The sequence below is a fragment of the Triticum aestivum genome, chromosome 5D (assembly GCF_018294505.1).
Source record: "Triticum aestivum cultivar Chinese Spring chromosome 5D, IWGSC CS RefSeq v2.1, whole genome shotgun sequence".
Classification (NCBI taxonomy): Eukaryota; Viridiplantae; Streptophyta; class Magnoliopsida; order Poales; family Poaceae; genus Triticum; species Triticum aestivum.
In genome coordinates, this window is record NC_057808.1 from 542,087,190 (window position 1) to 542,101,773 (window position 14,584).

General features: G+C 46.2%; 1 protein-coding gene across 1 annotated transcript; it reads left to right on the plus strand.

Moving 5' to 3' along the window:
* Positions 1-3,316: 3,316 nt before the first annotated feature.
* Positions 3,317-5,830, plus strand: LOC123123651 (B3 domain-containing protein Os06g0194400). Its single transcript, XM_044544204.1, has 5 exons — positions 3,317-3,571; positions 3,669-3,935; positions 4,030-4,248; positions 4,872-4,983; positions 5,598-5,830. Exons 1-4 carry the CDS (start codon positions 3,425-3,427, stop codon positions 4,941-4,943), a joined length of 705 nt encoding a protein of 234 aa, XP_044400139.1. The 5' UTR covers positions 3,317-3,424; the 3' UTR covers positions 4,944-4,983; positions 5,598-5,830.
* The last annotated feature ends 8,754 nt before the right edge of the window (positions 5,831-14,584 follow it).

The window sequence follows — 14,584 nt, forward strand, 5'->3', positions numbered from 1 at the left end:
ACAAATTTAGTTAACTAAAAGCAGTCATACAAATTCAGTGCATTACATAATACTGGCATTACACCAACAAATTCAGTACAACTAATTAATAGCTCCAACTTAAGGCAGCATTACAACAACAATGAATTACTCAGATTCATCTAAGATCTCCTTCACCCTCCTTATCTTGCTCTTGGTCTCCTCCTTGTGCCTGAATAAATCACCTATCATGTACTCTAGTTTCTTCTTCTCCTTCTTCAACTCATCCCTCTGTGACACCACTTTGTCCATCTCTTCCTTCATGTTGTCCATCTCTTCCTTCATGTTGTCCATCTGTTGCTTCATCTCATCCCTCTCTTTCTCTGCCTTAGCCCTCACAACCTGATGAATGCTAGTGGTAGATTTATCAGACATCTTCTTCTTCTCAAACTCTTGCTTTAGGTTAGAAAGAGCAAGTCTTGCATTGCCCATTTCAGTAATTGCCTGCTCCTTGTCAGCCACCATCTTAGCAAAATCTAGTTTAAAAAACCTCATATCTTTTTCCATCTTTTCCTTCTCTCTCGCAACCCTGACATTTTCTTCAGCAAGAACTAAATTCTCCCTGATCCTTAACTTGTTCTCATCATCATACATGCCCCAAACCCTAGCTAAACTCATCTTCAGAGTGGCAGGCCATTCAGGGTCAATCCACTCCACAAAGTTGCATTTAGGTATTTCCTACCAAATAAGAAAGAAAACAACTTTAGATAAATGAAAAAGCTTGGAGCACTATTGATTCAGTTAAATTCAGTTAAGTTCACTTAACTTCATTTAAATTTAGTTAAGTTTAGTTAGTTCATTTAAATTCAGTTAAGTTCACAAACAAGATGTTGTTAACTGAAAATTTCAGTTAAGTTCACAAATAAGATGTTGTTAACTGAAAAATTCAGTTAAGTTCACAAACAAGATGTTGTTAACTGAAAATGCACTCCTCCACAGTTACATGCCACACTCTTATACAGATCACAGTAAGATGACACATTGCAAGTTTGGATTTAAAACTGTAGATCTACTAACCTTTTGTGCACAAGCAAGATACCTCCTTTCACTATCAACTGATTCAAAGGACACAAACTTCTCACAGACACAATGGTGTTCACATCTAGTTGCAAGATCTGGAGCAAGGCCTCTCCACTCAGAGCAGAAAATGGTGGCAGGAGCAGGAGCCTACAACATATTCTAGTCAGCAAAATTCCCCATTTTTGCTCAATCCCTAACTGAAAGGATCGAGAAGAGGTGTCTAGAGGGGGGGTGAATAGACTTTTAGTAAGAAAAGTTGCAGTTTTTAATTTCTTTAAGTTGAAGTGGAGTTTTAGCACAAGTTTAAAAATTCACAATACATATCAAGCAAGCATGACAAGAGTATATGAGCAGCGGAAAGTAAATCATGCAAGTTGCAAGAATGTAAAGGGATGGGATTTGAGTGTGCAAACGCAATTGGAGACACGGAGATTTTTGGCATGGTTCCGATAGGTGGTGCTATCGTACATCCACGTTGATGGAGACTTCAACCCACGAAAGGTAACGGTTGCGCGAGTCCACGGAGGCCTCCACCCACGAAGGGTCCACGAAGAAGCAACCTTGTCTATCCCACCATGGCCATCGCCCACGAAGGACTTGCCTCACTAGGGTTGATCTTCACGAAGTAGGCGATCTCCTTGCCCGTACAAACTCCTTGGTTCAACTCCACAATCTTGACGGAGGCTCCCAAGTGACACCTAGCCAATCTAGGAGACACCACTCTCCAAAAGGTAATAGATGGTGTGTTGATGATGAACTCCTTGCTCTTGTGCTTCAAATGATAGTCTCCCCAACACTCAGCTCTCTCTCATAGGATTAGATTTGGTGGAAAGAGGGTTTGAGTGGAAAGCAACTTGGGGAAGGCTAGAGATCAAGATTTATGTGGTTGAAATGGAATATCTTGACCTCAACACAACTGTAGGTGTTTCTCTCTCAGAAAATGTATGCTGGAAGTGTCATGTTCTGATGGCTCTCCTCACGAATGAAGAGTGGGTGGAGGGGTATATATAGCCTCCACACAAAATCTAACCGTTACACACAAATCACCAAACTCGGTGGGACCGAATCAGAAAACTCGGTCAGACCGATTTAGTTCAAAATGTGAACGTTAGGATTTTCGATGGGACCGATATTATCAACTCGGTAGGACCGATGTGCTAGGGTTAGGGTAAAGCCTCATCTCGGTTGGACCGATTACACAAACTCGGTGGGACCGATTTGGGTAATAAGCAAAACAGAGAGTTGGCCAAGCAAACTCGGTGAGATCGATTGCATATTTCGATGAGACCGAAATTACTGCAATAGGCAACAGAGAGTTGGCAAGCCCATCTCGGTGAGACCGAGATCCCATCGGTGAGACCGAATTGACTAGGGTTTCTGGCAGTGGCTATGTCCATTGAACTCGGTGGCGTCGGATAGGAAATTTCGGTGGGGCCGAGTTTAACTTTTGGTTTGGGACATATGGGAATATGAGAAAGTGGTTGAGGGCTTTGGAGTATATCACTAAGCACTTTGAGCAAGCAAGCCATTAAGCAACACCTCATCCCCTTTTAATAGTATTGGCTTTCCTATGGACTCAATGTGATCTTGGATCACTAAAATAGAAAACGTAGAGTCCTGAGCTTTGAGTTTGAGCCAATCCTTTGTCCTTATCATCTTGAAGGGGTTTCACATCCTCTAGTCCACGCCACTCCATTGTTGAACTTAACTGAAACATACTAGATAAAAACATTAGTCCAACAAAAGATATATTGACATTAATTACCAAAATCACCCAGGAAGCACTTGTGCTTTCACTAACTGACAGAGGCATAGTGAAGAACTAACCTCACTTGTCACAGAGTAGCCGTCGGACGCCGAGCTGGATCCTTCACTCCAAGATACCATGGGGGCGAGCTGGACGGCGGCGGCGAGCTTGCTGGCGGCGTGGAGAAAGCTGGAGCTGGAGCTGAGGGAGGTAGATGGGGAACAAGTGGAGCTGGAGTTGGACCGGACGCGAACTCGATTCCGACAGATTTAATTCAGGTGTGTTATACTGCGGGTTGATTAAAGAAAACAGCAGGGTTTTTTTTTTGCAAAACTGCATGCGACGCCCGGGCCAGCCGCCTGGCTGCCACTTGTCGAGCTGCCATTGGCCTGGGACTAAAATGTCACATTGGATTCAGTTTTACAAGTTTGAGACCAAAATGTCATATTCTGTGCAAGTTAGGGTACTTAGGATTTACGTCAAAGCTCCGTCTCGCACCGCACGGTCAACAACAAGAACAAGAACGAGAGACGAGTCCGGACGTGGCCACGTCACTTTTCCCCATTCCCTCTCTTCTCAGTCCACTTCTTCCTCCCAAGCCCCAAAACAGAGGAGGAGGGAAGGGGGATCGAGAAGGCAATGGCGGAATCGAACTCGTACGAGGAGCAGCGTCGGAGGCAGATTGAGGAGAACCGCCGGAAGCTGGAGGAGTTGCGCCTGCACCACCTCTCCGCCGCCGTCCGCGAGGCCGCCGCCAGGCCCAAGCCCAACCCCAAGCCCAGGCCGGTCCGTCAGATCCTCTCCCTTCTTCTTCCTTGCCTCCGGTCAGTCTTCCATTTCCTTTTTGCCCGTACCCGTATATATAGCTGGTCCGGTGTCGCAGAAGCGCAAGGCCCCGGAGCCCGGCCAGCTCCGGCGGTCCGGCCGCGTCGCCGGCCTCCCGGAGCAGCCCAGCTACCTCGAGGGCGCAGGGCAGCGCGACTACCGTGGAGTCTACGAGGCATACGCTGTCTGGAAAGGACCGACCGACGAGGAGAGGGCCGGCGCCCTCGCCAAGGCCGAGGAGCTCCAGCGCCGGATCCACCGCATCCGCTGCCCCGCCTTCGTCAAGCCCATGACCCACAGCCTCGCCATGAATGCAGTCCAGATGGTATTGTAGCAGCAAAACTTGCACTGGATGTGAGGCAATGTGGTTCTTGGATCGGATTGGATGTTGATTTGGTGGGTTATATGCATTGTGACAGCTAATCCCCAAGGACTTCCTCAAGTATCTCCCGGCGCATGATGAGGCGGTCGTGGTGGTGGATGAGGCGGATGACGAGTTCCACATGATGTACAATGCCCACAGACAGGGCGGCAAACACTACTACCTCGACAAGGGGTGGAAAGGGTTCGCCTTCGACCATGACCTTGCCGATGGCGATTGCTTGGTTTTCCACATGACAGAGAGGGCAAAGTTCAAGGTGAGATTCAGCATCTCCTCCATTCCATGGATAAAAACGCCCTACTTTTACTTTTAGGAACTCCACATTCAGTTCAAGGTGAGATTCGCAATAACTTGTTTTCATGCGAAAATTTTGCGGAATCGCTGTGTTCCAAACGTGGCCTTACGATTCTAAAACATTCCTGAAAGTTGCTTGGTGGTGTCGTACTCATTAATGCATTTGTCTGTCAAAACATTGGTTTTCAAGTTTATATACATGAGAAAAAAAAATGTATGTCTACATAATAACTAGACTAAGTAATTGAAAGTTTCAAACTAGCGAGCTGTGATGTTATTGCTCAGCATCCCTACAGTATATACCTTCATATATGAGAAATTAGGCTTGTTTGGACTGCCAACTAATTCTACACAGAGTTTGCAAGAAATGATGTTATTGCTCAGCATCCCTACAGTATATACCTTCATTCCAACCAGATCTGAAAGGGCCTCTAGGAATTATTTCATTCATAGGCCTTTAATTGTCCACAGTCATATCTTTTTAGATAATGGAAGGGATTCTTTTAAGCCTAATTGTGAGGAGGCCGTTTTATCTCACTGCTAAGTGCATATCGTGCAACCTCATTAGTTATGTAAATGATGCAGGTCTACATTTTCAGAGCAAACCCAGACTATGAAAGCGACCAAACTTCAGATGACTCTGAGGATGAAGAGTAATGAAGATGTGTGCTTCCAATGCAATGTTCGATCGGAGCAGGTACATTGTTTTCCTATGTTGAATTTCTTTCCATCACTCGCTTAGGTTCAAGTGTATTAAATATTTCTTTATCTTTTGCTGAGGCATCGATTTCATGATTGGCCAAGCTCAGTTTGCGGACAAAAACAAAAAATGCAAACCCGCTTGCTTATGAGTTATGGCCAAACATAACTGTGTTTCCTGCACTGGAGTTGGATGTTTTCGCGAAACGCACTGGTCGTTTCTCCCATTTCCCTATTGGTCTGAGATTTTGAGCCTGACAAGTGAAACTGCAACCTTATTTTGTTGCTTACTTATGTTAGCCATGAAAATACACGGGGAACTGCAGTTTATGTACAAACGTTGGAGTTCTCACTGGCCAAACGCCCAAACTAACCGATCGACATATTAGATGCGTGTGTATAGAAATTAAAAACTGCCGGACTAGTGTTTCTCGATCAGTAGGAGCAGGTTGTCGTAGACCAGATGCTCTTCACAAAGGTTCTGCCTGTCTTGCCTCAGTCGCCCCCCTTAGACTCAATCAGTAGCTCTGTAGTACTAAATAGAATGCTCTCTTATACGGTTCTGATTTATCCGTATAGATGCTAACATGTCAAATGTGTCTTTTGTTGCAGTTTGTAGGAGAAGCATGTCACGCTCTTGGCTGATGTTGGAGTTGGCTACCGCGATTTTGTGCTGGTTGCGTGTAGAGCCGCATACTCGGACCCTGCCAGTGTAGCAGACCTGCATTATAACATAGGTTAGATGGGAGTAGTAGGTAGTGCAGACCTTGTGTTGGTTGAACTAAATGGTTGTAGTCTGACGATGGTCTCGAGTGCATTCTTTCGTGGCTGTTCCTGTTTGTTTTCGGCTTGGGTTCGATGGTTGCAAGATGGTGATGCGAACACAACGTTGTTTCGTTTGGTGGCTAATGGGCGCAGGGCTAAAGATTTTATCCCTGCCCGGCTATTAGCCAGACATAGCTTGCCGAAGTTTTGCTTTGAAGTTGGCTCGCCTCGTGGCATTGCCATGGAGGTTCTCACTGCTCTTGCCATCAAAGTGGAGGATCTGAGTGTTGTAAGCTCCCCTCTACAAAAGGCTCTTGATATATGTGGATGATGTTGTGTTGTTTATTAGACATTGGAGAATGGATCTGGTATTTGGCGGGAGGCTCTTGGGATTTTCGAACAGGCTTCAGGGTTGAATATTAATTCTTGAAGACAAGATCAGTCAGGGATTAGTTGTTGCTGCCCTGCCGTGGAAGATGGACGATTTCCCATGCAAATATTTGGGTCTCTATTAGTTTTTGTGGGCTGGTTCTGATGACATTCATAGCGGGAACTTCTGTCCCGGTGGCTTGGCGCAAAGTCTGCAGGCCAAGGTGTCTTGGTGGCTTGGGAGGAGTAATTGACTTGAACTTGCAGAGTCCGGTATTCCGACTGCGATGGGCTTGGTTGATTGAAGTGCGCAATTCTGGCTAGATCTTGGCAAGGGTTGCCCATGGCCTTATTCTGCAGTTTGGTTCATTGGAAGTTAGGTTCTGGTGACAATGTCCTCTTCTGGAAGTATCGCTGAATCAATGGTGAGATGCGCCAATGATAATGCTCTGATCGTCACGGCACAGGTCAATGCGGGTGTGCAGCAAGAGGACGGTTAGGGAGGCGGCACATTCGCTTTTCTGGACGTGCCAAATGAGCTCCCTACCGATGCCTTGGTGCACTTCATTCAGTTATGGGATTCAGGCGATTCATCTTCTTCCTCTGGTGCAGGCCGAGGCGCTCTGGGAGTGGAGCAGCAGCGCTACTTATCCATTCGCCTCTGCTTGCTTACCAGATGCGCAACGAGGGGCCCAACAAATTTGCTTCTGCCAAGGCTATTTGGAAATCTTGGGCGCCGCTTAACTGTAAAAACTTTACTTGACCTGCGCTTCACTACCGTCTCCAGGAACATCCATCCTCCATGACAACAAACTCCATGTACTACATATGGTGTCCTAATCATCCTCCATGACAACCAAGTCCAGTTTCTGGGGGATGTCGCCTCAAACAAGACAACAAACTCCATGTACATATGGTGTCCAAATCAAAGCCTATCATGCACCTTGGTTCTATCTGTTTCTCTTTTTTGTTGTTGCTAATATCAGTGCCAATTTCTCGGTCGATATCTGAAAATAAGATAGGGTGTTGTGGAAAGCGAGCAAGGCGATTGGCCCACGGCTCATTGCGCTCATCTCTTTCCTCCTCTACAAGAAAAGCTCTTCTCCTCCCGTCGGTCCACCCCATTTCCGATGGCCTCTAGGCCATATGGAGGTGCGGAGGATCTCGGACCCCTGCCGGCGGGAGGGACCCCGTTCTCGTTCTTGTTAGTTCCAGCATCTTGGTTGGGGTTGTGTGATGGCGGTGGCGATGTACCTTAGTATAAATTAATAATGTCTCCCACGTTCTATCCCTGTCCCGATGGTGTGTCTAGCGTCGTCGGAGGACGTGTGGAGGTTTGTCTCCACTGGATCTCGCGGGATTCGGTCGGTGCTGGTCTTCGGTGGATCTGTTTGGATCCGGTCTTCGTTCTTCTTCGTTTGGTTGTGTTACAGGTTGCTACTCTGGTCTACGACTTTCTTCATCGGTGATGGTTGCTACTCTGGTGCGTTGGTCCTATGAGGCCTTAGCACGACGACTTCCCGAATGTCTAGTACAACAAGGTTTGCCCGGCTCCGATGAGGGAGGGGCGGTGACGGCGGTGCGCCTTCGGCCCGCTCCAGCGCTTGTAGTCGTCGCTAGGTGGTCCACGGACATGGTTGTAATTTTTATTACCTCTGTTGTTCTTTGTATTGCCATGATTGAAGATGAATAGATGGAAGTTTCTCGCAATAAAAAAGAATAGGATTCTCAGTTCACTAGTTTACAGAAACGAAGAAAAAAACACCCCTGCGTCGCTGCGTTCTGGCGACACGGGGGGCGATAGTTAGCGCCGCTGCCAGGAGCCCTCCTTCCCCAATCTGCTAATGAAGCCTGGGTGAGGCCGGGGACGGCGGCGGCGGGGCGCTCCCCTGAGGCGCCTCTCTCCTCCCTTGGGCGTGCTCCCGTGTGTGGCCATGGCCCGCGGGGGGCGCGGCGATGGGACTGTGGTGTTCTCTGGCATGCGGCGGCGTGGGTCGGCGGCGTCGGGAGGCCAGGTCTGGATCGAGAGAAGGGCGGCGTGGGGGTTGCTGGCTTCAGCCTAATATTGGTGGTTTGGCCCTAGCACTCTTCTTCCGCCAAGTCGTCTTTCTGCCGCATGTCAACCTCTTGGATCTGGCTGCTGATGAGTTCCGGTCTTCCCCATCGGAGATCTATACGGATTGGCTTATTTGCCCCTGGATATCTAGATCGGAAAGGCTCCGGTCGCGTGCGCACATATTATCAACCAGCACGACTTCAAGTGGGCGCGCCACAAAGCTTCACTTTCTTATCGGTGCCATGAGACAAATCTAAGTCGAGATTCTCAAGGCATTAGTAGAGGTGAAGAAAGTCATGGTGGTTGTGGTTGGAGGTCTTGTAGCTTTGGCGGAAGGATGTATTGGATGTGATGAAGACTGTGTGCCAGGTGTATGGCGACTTGCAACTGTGGCCTCGCCAAGCGCATGAAAGGTTTCAATGAGTCATGGAGGAATCAGGTGGATTCCTTTGTCCAGAAAGGTAGTGTTGGGATAAAGGTGAATGATGATATTGGTCATTATTTTCAAACGCATAAAGGCTTGAGACAAGGAGACCCATGTCTCCGATACTGTTCAATATTGTGGCAGACATGTTAACAGTTTTCATAGGTCGGGCCAAGGAAAAGGGCTTGGTAGGTGGACTGGTTCCCCATTTGGTGGATGGGGGAGTCTCCATCCTACAATATGCGGATGACACAATTTTATTCATGGAGCACGGCCTCACAAAAGCCAGAAATATGAAACTCGTATTATGTCTATTTGAACAATTGTCGGGGTTGAAGATCAATTTTAACAAGAGTGAATTGTTCTGCTTTGGCCGTGCCAAAGAAGACCAAGATAATTACAAGAACATGTTCGGTTGTGAACTGGGATCTTTGTCGTTCAGTTATCTTGGTATTCCAATTCACCATAGGAAATTGACTAATAAAGAATGGAAATGTATCGAGGATCGATTCGAGAAGAAACTCAGCTGCTGGAAGGGTAAGCTTATGTCTTATGGAGGAAGGCTCGTATTGATAAATTCGGTACTAACGAGTATGCCGATGTTCCTCCTGTCTTTTTTCAAGGTGCCCAAAGGGGTGTGCAAGAGATTAGACTTTTATCGATCTTGATTTTTTTGGCAGTCCGACGAGGTGAAGACAAAATATCGCCTGGCAAAATGGGATATTATTTGTCGACCAAAAGACCAGGGGGGGTCTTGGGATTGAGAACCTCGAGGTGAAAAATAAGTGCTTGTTGAGTAAATGGCTTTATAGGTTATCGCTGCATTCCGAAGGAATGTGGGCACAAATCCTTCGCAATAAGTATTCGCACTCCAAAACTCTAGCCCAGGTTACCGTAAGACCTAATGACTCACCATTTTGGAAGGGACTCATGAGAGTGAAAGAAACCTTCTTCCATAGGGTGAAGTTTATTGTTGGGGATGGAACAACAACGAGGTTTTGGGAGGATACGTGGTTAGGTGATACATCGCTAGCTCTCCAGTATCCTTCCCTGTATCATATTAATCAACGTAAGGAAGATTACATAGCAACGGTGATGCAGACGGTACCTTTGAATATCCAGTTCAGGAGGTCTCCAGTAGGGGAACGTTGGACCTCTTGGCTACACTTAGTCAGGAGGTTAATGAAGGTTCACCTTACCGATCAGGGAGACTCTTTCAGCTGGAAGCTAACGAGTAACGGAATGTTCACGGTTAAGTCGATGTACTTAGATCTCATAAATTCTGGCCCAATCCCACGATCGCTTCATATTTGGCGAGTTAAGGTTCCCTTACGAATTAAGATATTTATGTGGTTTGTTCACAAACAAGTGATCCTTACCAAAGATAACTTATTAAGGCGGAGATGGGTAGGTAGCTCGCGTTGTTGTTTTTGTGTTCATGATGAAACAATACAACATTTATTTATTGGTTGCCCTCTCGCGAAGTTACTTTGGCGGTCTGTTTATATAGCCTTCAATATTATTCCTCCCAATAGCATTGACACGTTGTTTGGAACGTGGCTCAATGGGGTGAATACTCACATCGCGTCTAATATTCGGATTGGAATATGCGCACTTCTTTGGGCTATATGGAACTGCAGGAATGATATGATTTTTAACAGAAGACCTATGATTAATTTCTTGCAGGTTGTATTCAGGGCTACGGCATGGATCCATACGTGGTCATTACTCACTCCTACGGCCTGGCTACTGGGTGCAACCGATGGGAGATGGCAGCATGGGTTTTTTTCAACCGGTTTGGATGGCGGTCGCTACATAGGATAGGTCCTTAGTGTATCTCCGTCCAGCCGGATGCGGCTTTGAGTTTTGTACTCTTTATTTATTTGCTCCTTTTGTGAGCTGTACTCTGCAGACCAGACTTTGTTTGTTTCGTCATTTTAATAAAGTGGCCGCATGCATCTCTCCGATGCAGAGGCCGGGGGATGACCTCCTTTTCAAAAAAAAAACACCAGCAAGTTAATTAGCACCACCACATACTAGAAGCACCATGGCTGGTTCTTCCTCTGCATATTGCTGGAATTAACACCATGGTTTTGGATGCACAGAAGGAAAAACTGGACAGATAAACATGCCATGGAAAGGAGGAAGAGTTTTTTTATTTTGTTGACAAAAATCACCTCCTTTATTCACTCGCTAGCTATGTTGCATCGCTTAGAAGCATAGAAACCACCGCATCAGGTGCTGAATCCATCCAGACAGAAGTAGGAGACAATCTAGCGATTCTAGCCGGTTCATGAGCTAGCTACTTCATTACTTTCCCTATTACAATGATCATAGGTCACATGATTAAAATCAAGAGACATAAAATAAGTCATCAAAAATTGCACTGCCCACTGATGAAGAATTACCATCATTCAAAGTTTCAACAACTTCCCTGTTGTCTGAGTTGATCTCAATCTTGCTACAACCCATAGTACGTGCGAGGTTCAAACCGAATCTCACTACCAAAGCTTCTGTTGTAAAGGAATTATAGCAAATCTCTAACTTTTCATTTGCTGCAGCAATGAACATCCCATTGTGACCTCGGATAACAGCCCCCACGGTCCCTTCAAGCGAATCATAGTCAAATCCTGCATATACATTCAGTTTCATATAACCGGACTGAAGGAAATATGCCCTATAATAAAGTATTATATATTTCCTTATATCATGATAAATGTTTATTATTCATGCTAGAATTGTATTAACCGGAAACATAATACATGTGTGAATACATAGACAAACAGAGTGTCACTAGTATGCCTCTACTTGACTAGCTCGTTAATCAAAGATGGTTATGTTTCCTAGCCATAGACATGAGTTGTCATTTGATTAACGAGATCACCTCATTAGGAGAATGACGTGATTGACTTGACCCATTCCGTTAGCTTAGCACTCGATCGTTTAGTATGTTGCTATTGCTTACTTCATGACTTATACATGTTCCTATGACTATGAGATTATGCAACTCCCGTTTACCGGAGGAACACTTTGTGTGCTACCAAACGTCACAACGTAAATGGGTGATTATAAAGGTGCTCTACAGGTGTCTCCAAAGGTACTTGTTGGGTTGGCGTATTTCGAGATTAGGATTTGTCACTCCAATTGTCGAGAGGTATCTCTGGGCCCACTCGGTAATGCACATCACTATAAGCCTTGCAAGCATTGTGACTAATGAGTTAGTTGCGGGATGATGTGTTACGGAACGAGTAAAGAGACTTGCCGGTAACGAGATTGAACTAGGTATCGAGATACCGACGATCAAATCTCGGGCAAGTAACATACCGGTGACAATGGGAACAACGTATGTTGTTATGCGGTCTGACCGATAAAGATCTTCGTAGAATATGTGGTAGCCAATATGGGCATCCAGGTCCCGCTATTGATTATTGACCGGAGACGTGTCTCGGTCATGTCTACATAGTTCTCGAACCCGTAGGGTCCGCACGCTTAACGTTACGATGACAGTTTTATTGAGTTTTGATGTACCGAAGGAGTTCGGAGTCCCGGATGAGATCGGGGATATGACGAGGAGTCTCGAAATGGTCGAGACGTAAAGATCGATATATTAGACGACTATATTCGGACTTCGGAAAGGTTCCGAATGATTCGGGTATTTTTCGGAGTACCGGAGAGTTACGGGAATACGTATTGGGCCTTATTGGGCCATACGGGAAAGAAGGAAAAGGGCCTCAAGGGTGGCCGCACCCCTCCCCTTGGTCTGGTCCGAATTGGACTAGGGAAAGGGCGCGCCCCCTTCCTTCCTTCTCTTTTTCCCTTCCTCTTTTCCTATTCCATATGGGAGGTGGAATCCTACTAGGACTAGGGAGTCCTAGTAGGACTCCACACTTGGTGCGCCCCCTCCTAGGGCCGGCCTCCTCCTCCCTTGCTCCTTTATATACGGGGGCAGGGGGCACCCCAGAGACACAACAATTGATCCTTGAGATCTCTTAGCCGTGTGCGGTGCCCCCCTCCACCATATTACACCTCGATAATACCGTTGCGGAGCTTAGGCGAAGCCCTGCGTCGGTGGAACATCATCATCGTCACCACGCCGTCGTGCTGACGAAACTCTCCCTCAACACTCGGCTGGATCGGAGTTCGAGGGACGTCATCGAGCTGAACGTGTGTAGAACTCGGAGATGCCGTACGTTCGGTACTTGATCGGTCGGATCGTGAAGACGTACGACTACATCAACCGCGTTGTGATAACGCTTCCGCTGTCGGTCTACGAGGGTACGTGGACAACACTCTCCCTTCTCGTTGCTATGCATCACCATGATCTTGCGTGTGCGTAGGAAAATTTTGAAATTACTACGTTCCCCAACACGGACTTAGGTTTTTTTCCAAGCATGGATACAAACTCTAGCTTTCGGCATACAAGCTAGGCTATAATTTTCCGAAAGTCCATGTATTGCAATGCTCATTTGTGTGGGGTTTTGGTTCTCTTCTCCATGGTAAAAATTTCGATGCTCAAACCAAAGGAGGAAGAGTTTTTTACTAGCTCATACACACATAGCTTTCCACAGGTTCTTGGTACAAACTTTGCGGAGACAAACATAAAAATAGGTTCATGCCTTCATGGCTACAACAAAGTTGTAGCTCTTGCGCAGCTTCAACCCAGGCCGGGAGAGGGAGCACCATGCGTGAATCACTTTAAACTATAAACTATTGATACATCACTAGTAGAAAAAGGGCCTATTGTCCCGGTTGGTAAGGGCCTTTTGTCCCGGTTTTTGAACCGGGACTAAAGGGTCGTTACTAATGCCCTAACCCTTTAGTCCCGGTTCTTACACGAACCGGGACAGATGGGCCTCCACGTGGCCGGTGCGGCGAGCCCAGGCAGGAGAGCCTTTGGTCCCGGTTGGTGGCACTAACCGGGACCAATAGGCATCCACGCGTCAGCATTTCAGGGGCTGGGGTTTTTGTTTTTTTAAGGGGGGGGGGGGTTTGGGGGTTTTGGGGGGTTAATTTAGGTGTTTCATATATTGTGTTAGCTAGCTAATTAATAGAGAGAAGTTTCCTCTCTTATCTCCGTGCTTGGTCGACGCTACGTACTATATACGTATGGAGAGGACTAGACACGCTAGCTAGTAAGCAAATGAAGGAAACAGAAGATCGTCATGAACATATGCATACAGAGAGAAGTGATATCGACCACCTCTCCTTCTCCGAGAGATTGGTCGAACAACAAGTTCTTGTATATCTATCCGACACTACCGGCTACATATATACAATAATTATCTCTTACAATATAATCTCCTAATTAAATTGTAAGAACACAGGGTCCACATAGTATTCTCCGTTTTCAGCGATCACGTGGTCAAGGAAGAATGCCGCCAATTCCTCTTGAATTGCTCGCATACGATCTGGTGCTAGGAGTTCATCCCGCATCCGAAAGATCTAATTTGAAGAAGGGGGTCAATACATATATATATGAATAAATGAAACTCGACACAAATGATGGTAATAAAATAAAATTGTGAATATTATTGATTACGCACTTCATATTGTTCGTCAGAGTAGCCCCGCTCACAGGTCGTGTAGCGGATGGACTCGCAAACGTAGTATCCACAGTAATTATTCCCGGGTTCCTGCCACAACCACTTTACAAGAAATAGAGGTCAATCAAACTGATAAGCAAGCATGCTAAATGGTATTGATGAAACTAGCGCTTGAATCACTAGGAGATGCGCGGAACATGCTACTATAGTACTTACTTTTGGGTGTCTAAATTGCAGCTTCTTCGGCAGTCCCGGAGCTTTTGTGGTGAATTTTCTCCAAACCCTGCCAGACAAAGAAAACAATTACTTGATATCAGGAAATGAACAAAGTTGCTGATATGGTGGATAATGATCGATTTAACTTACTTCTCGAGCATTTGAGTCATGTCTGCATAGTCCTAGGGATCTTTTCGTCTCGAGTCTAAGACGGTTACTACTCCCT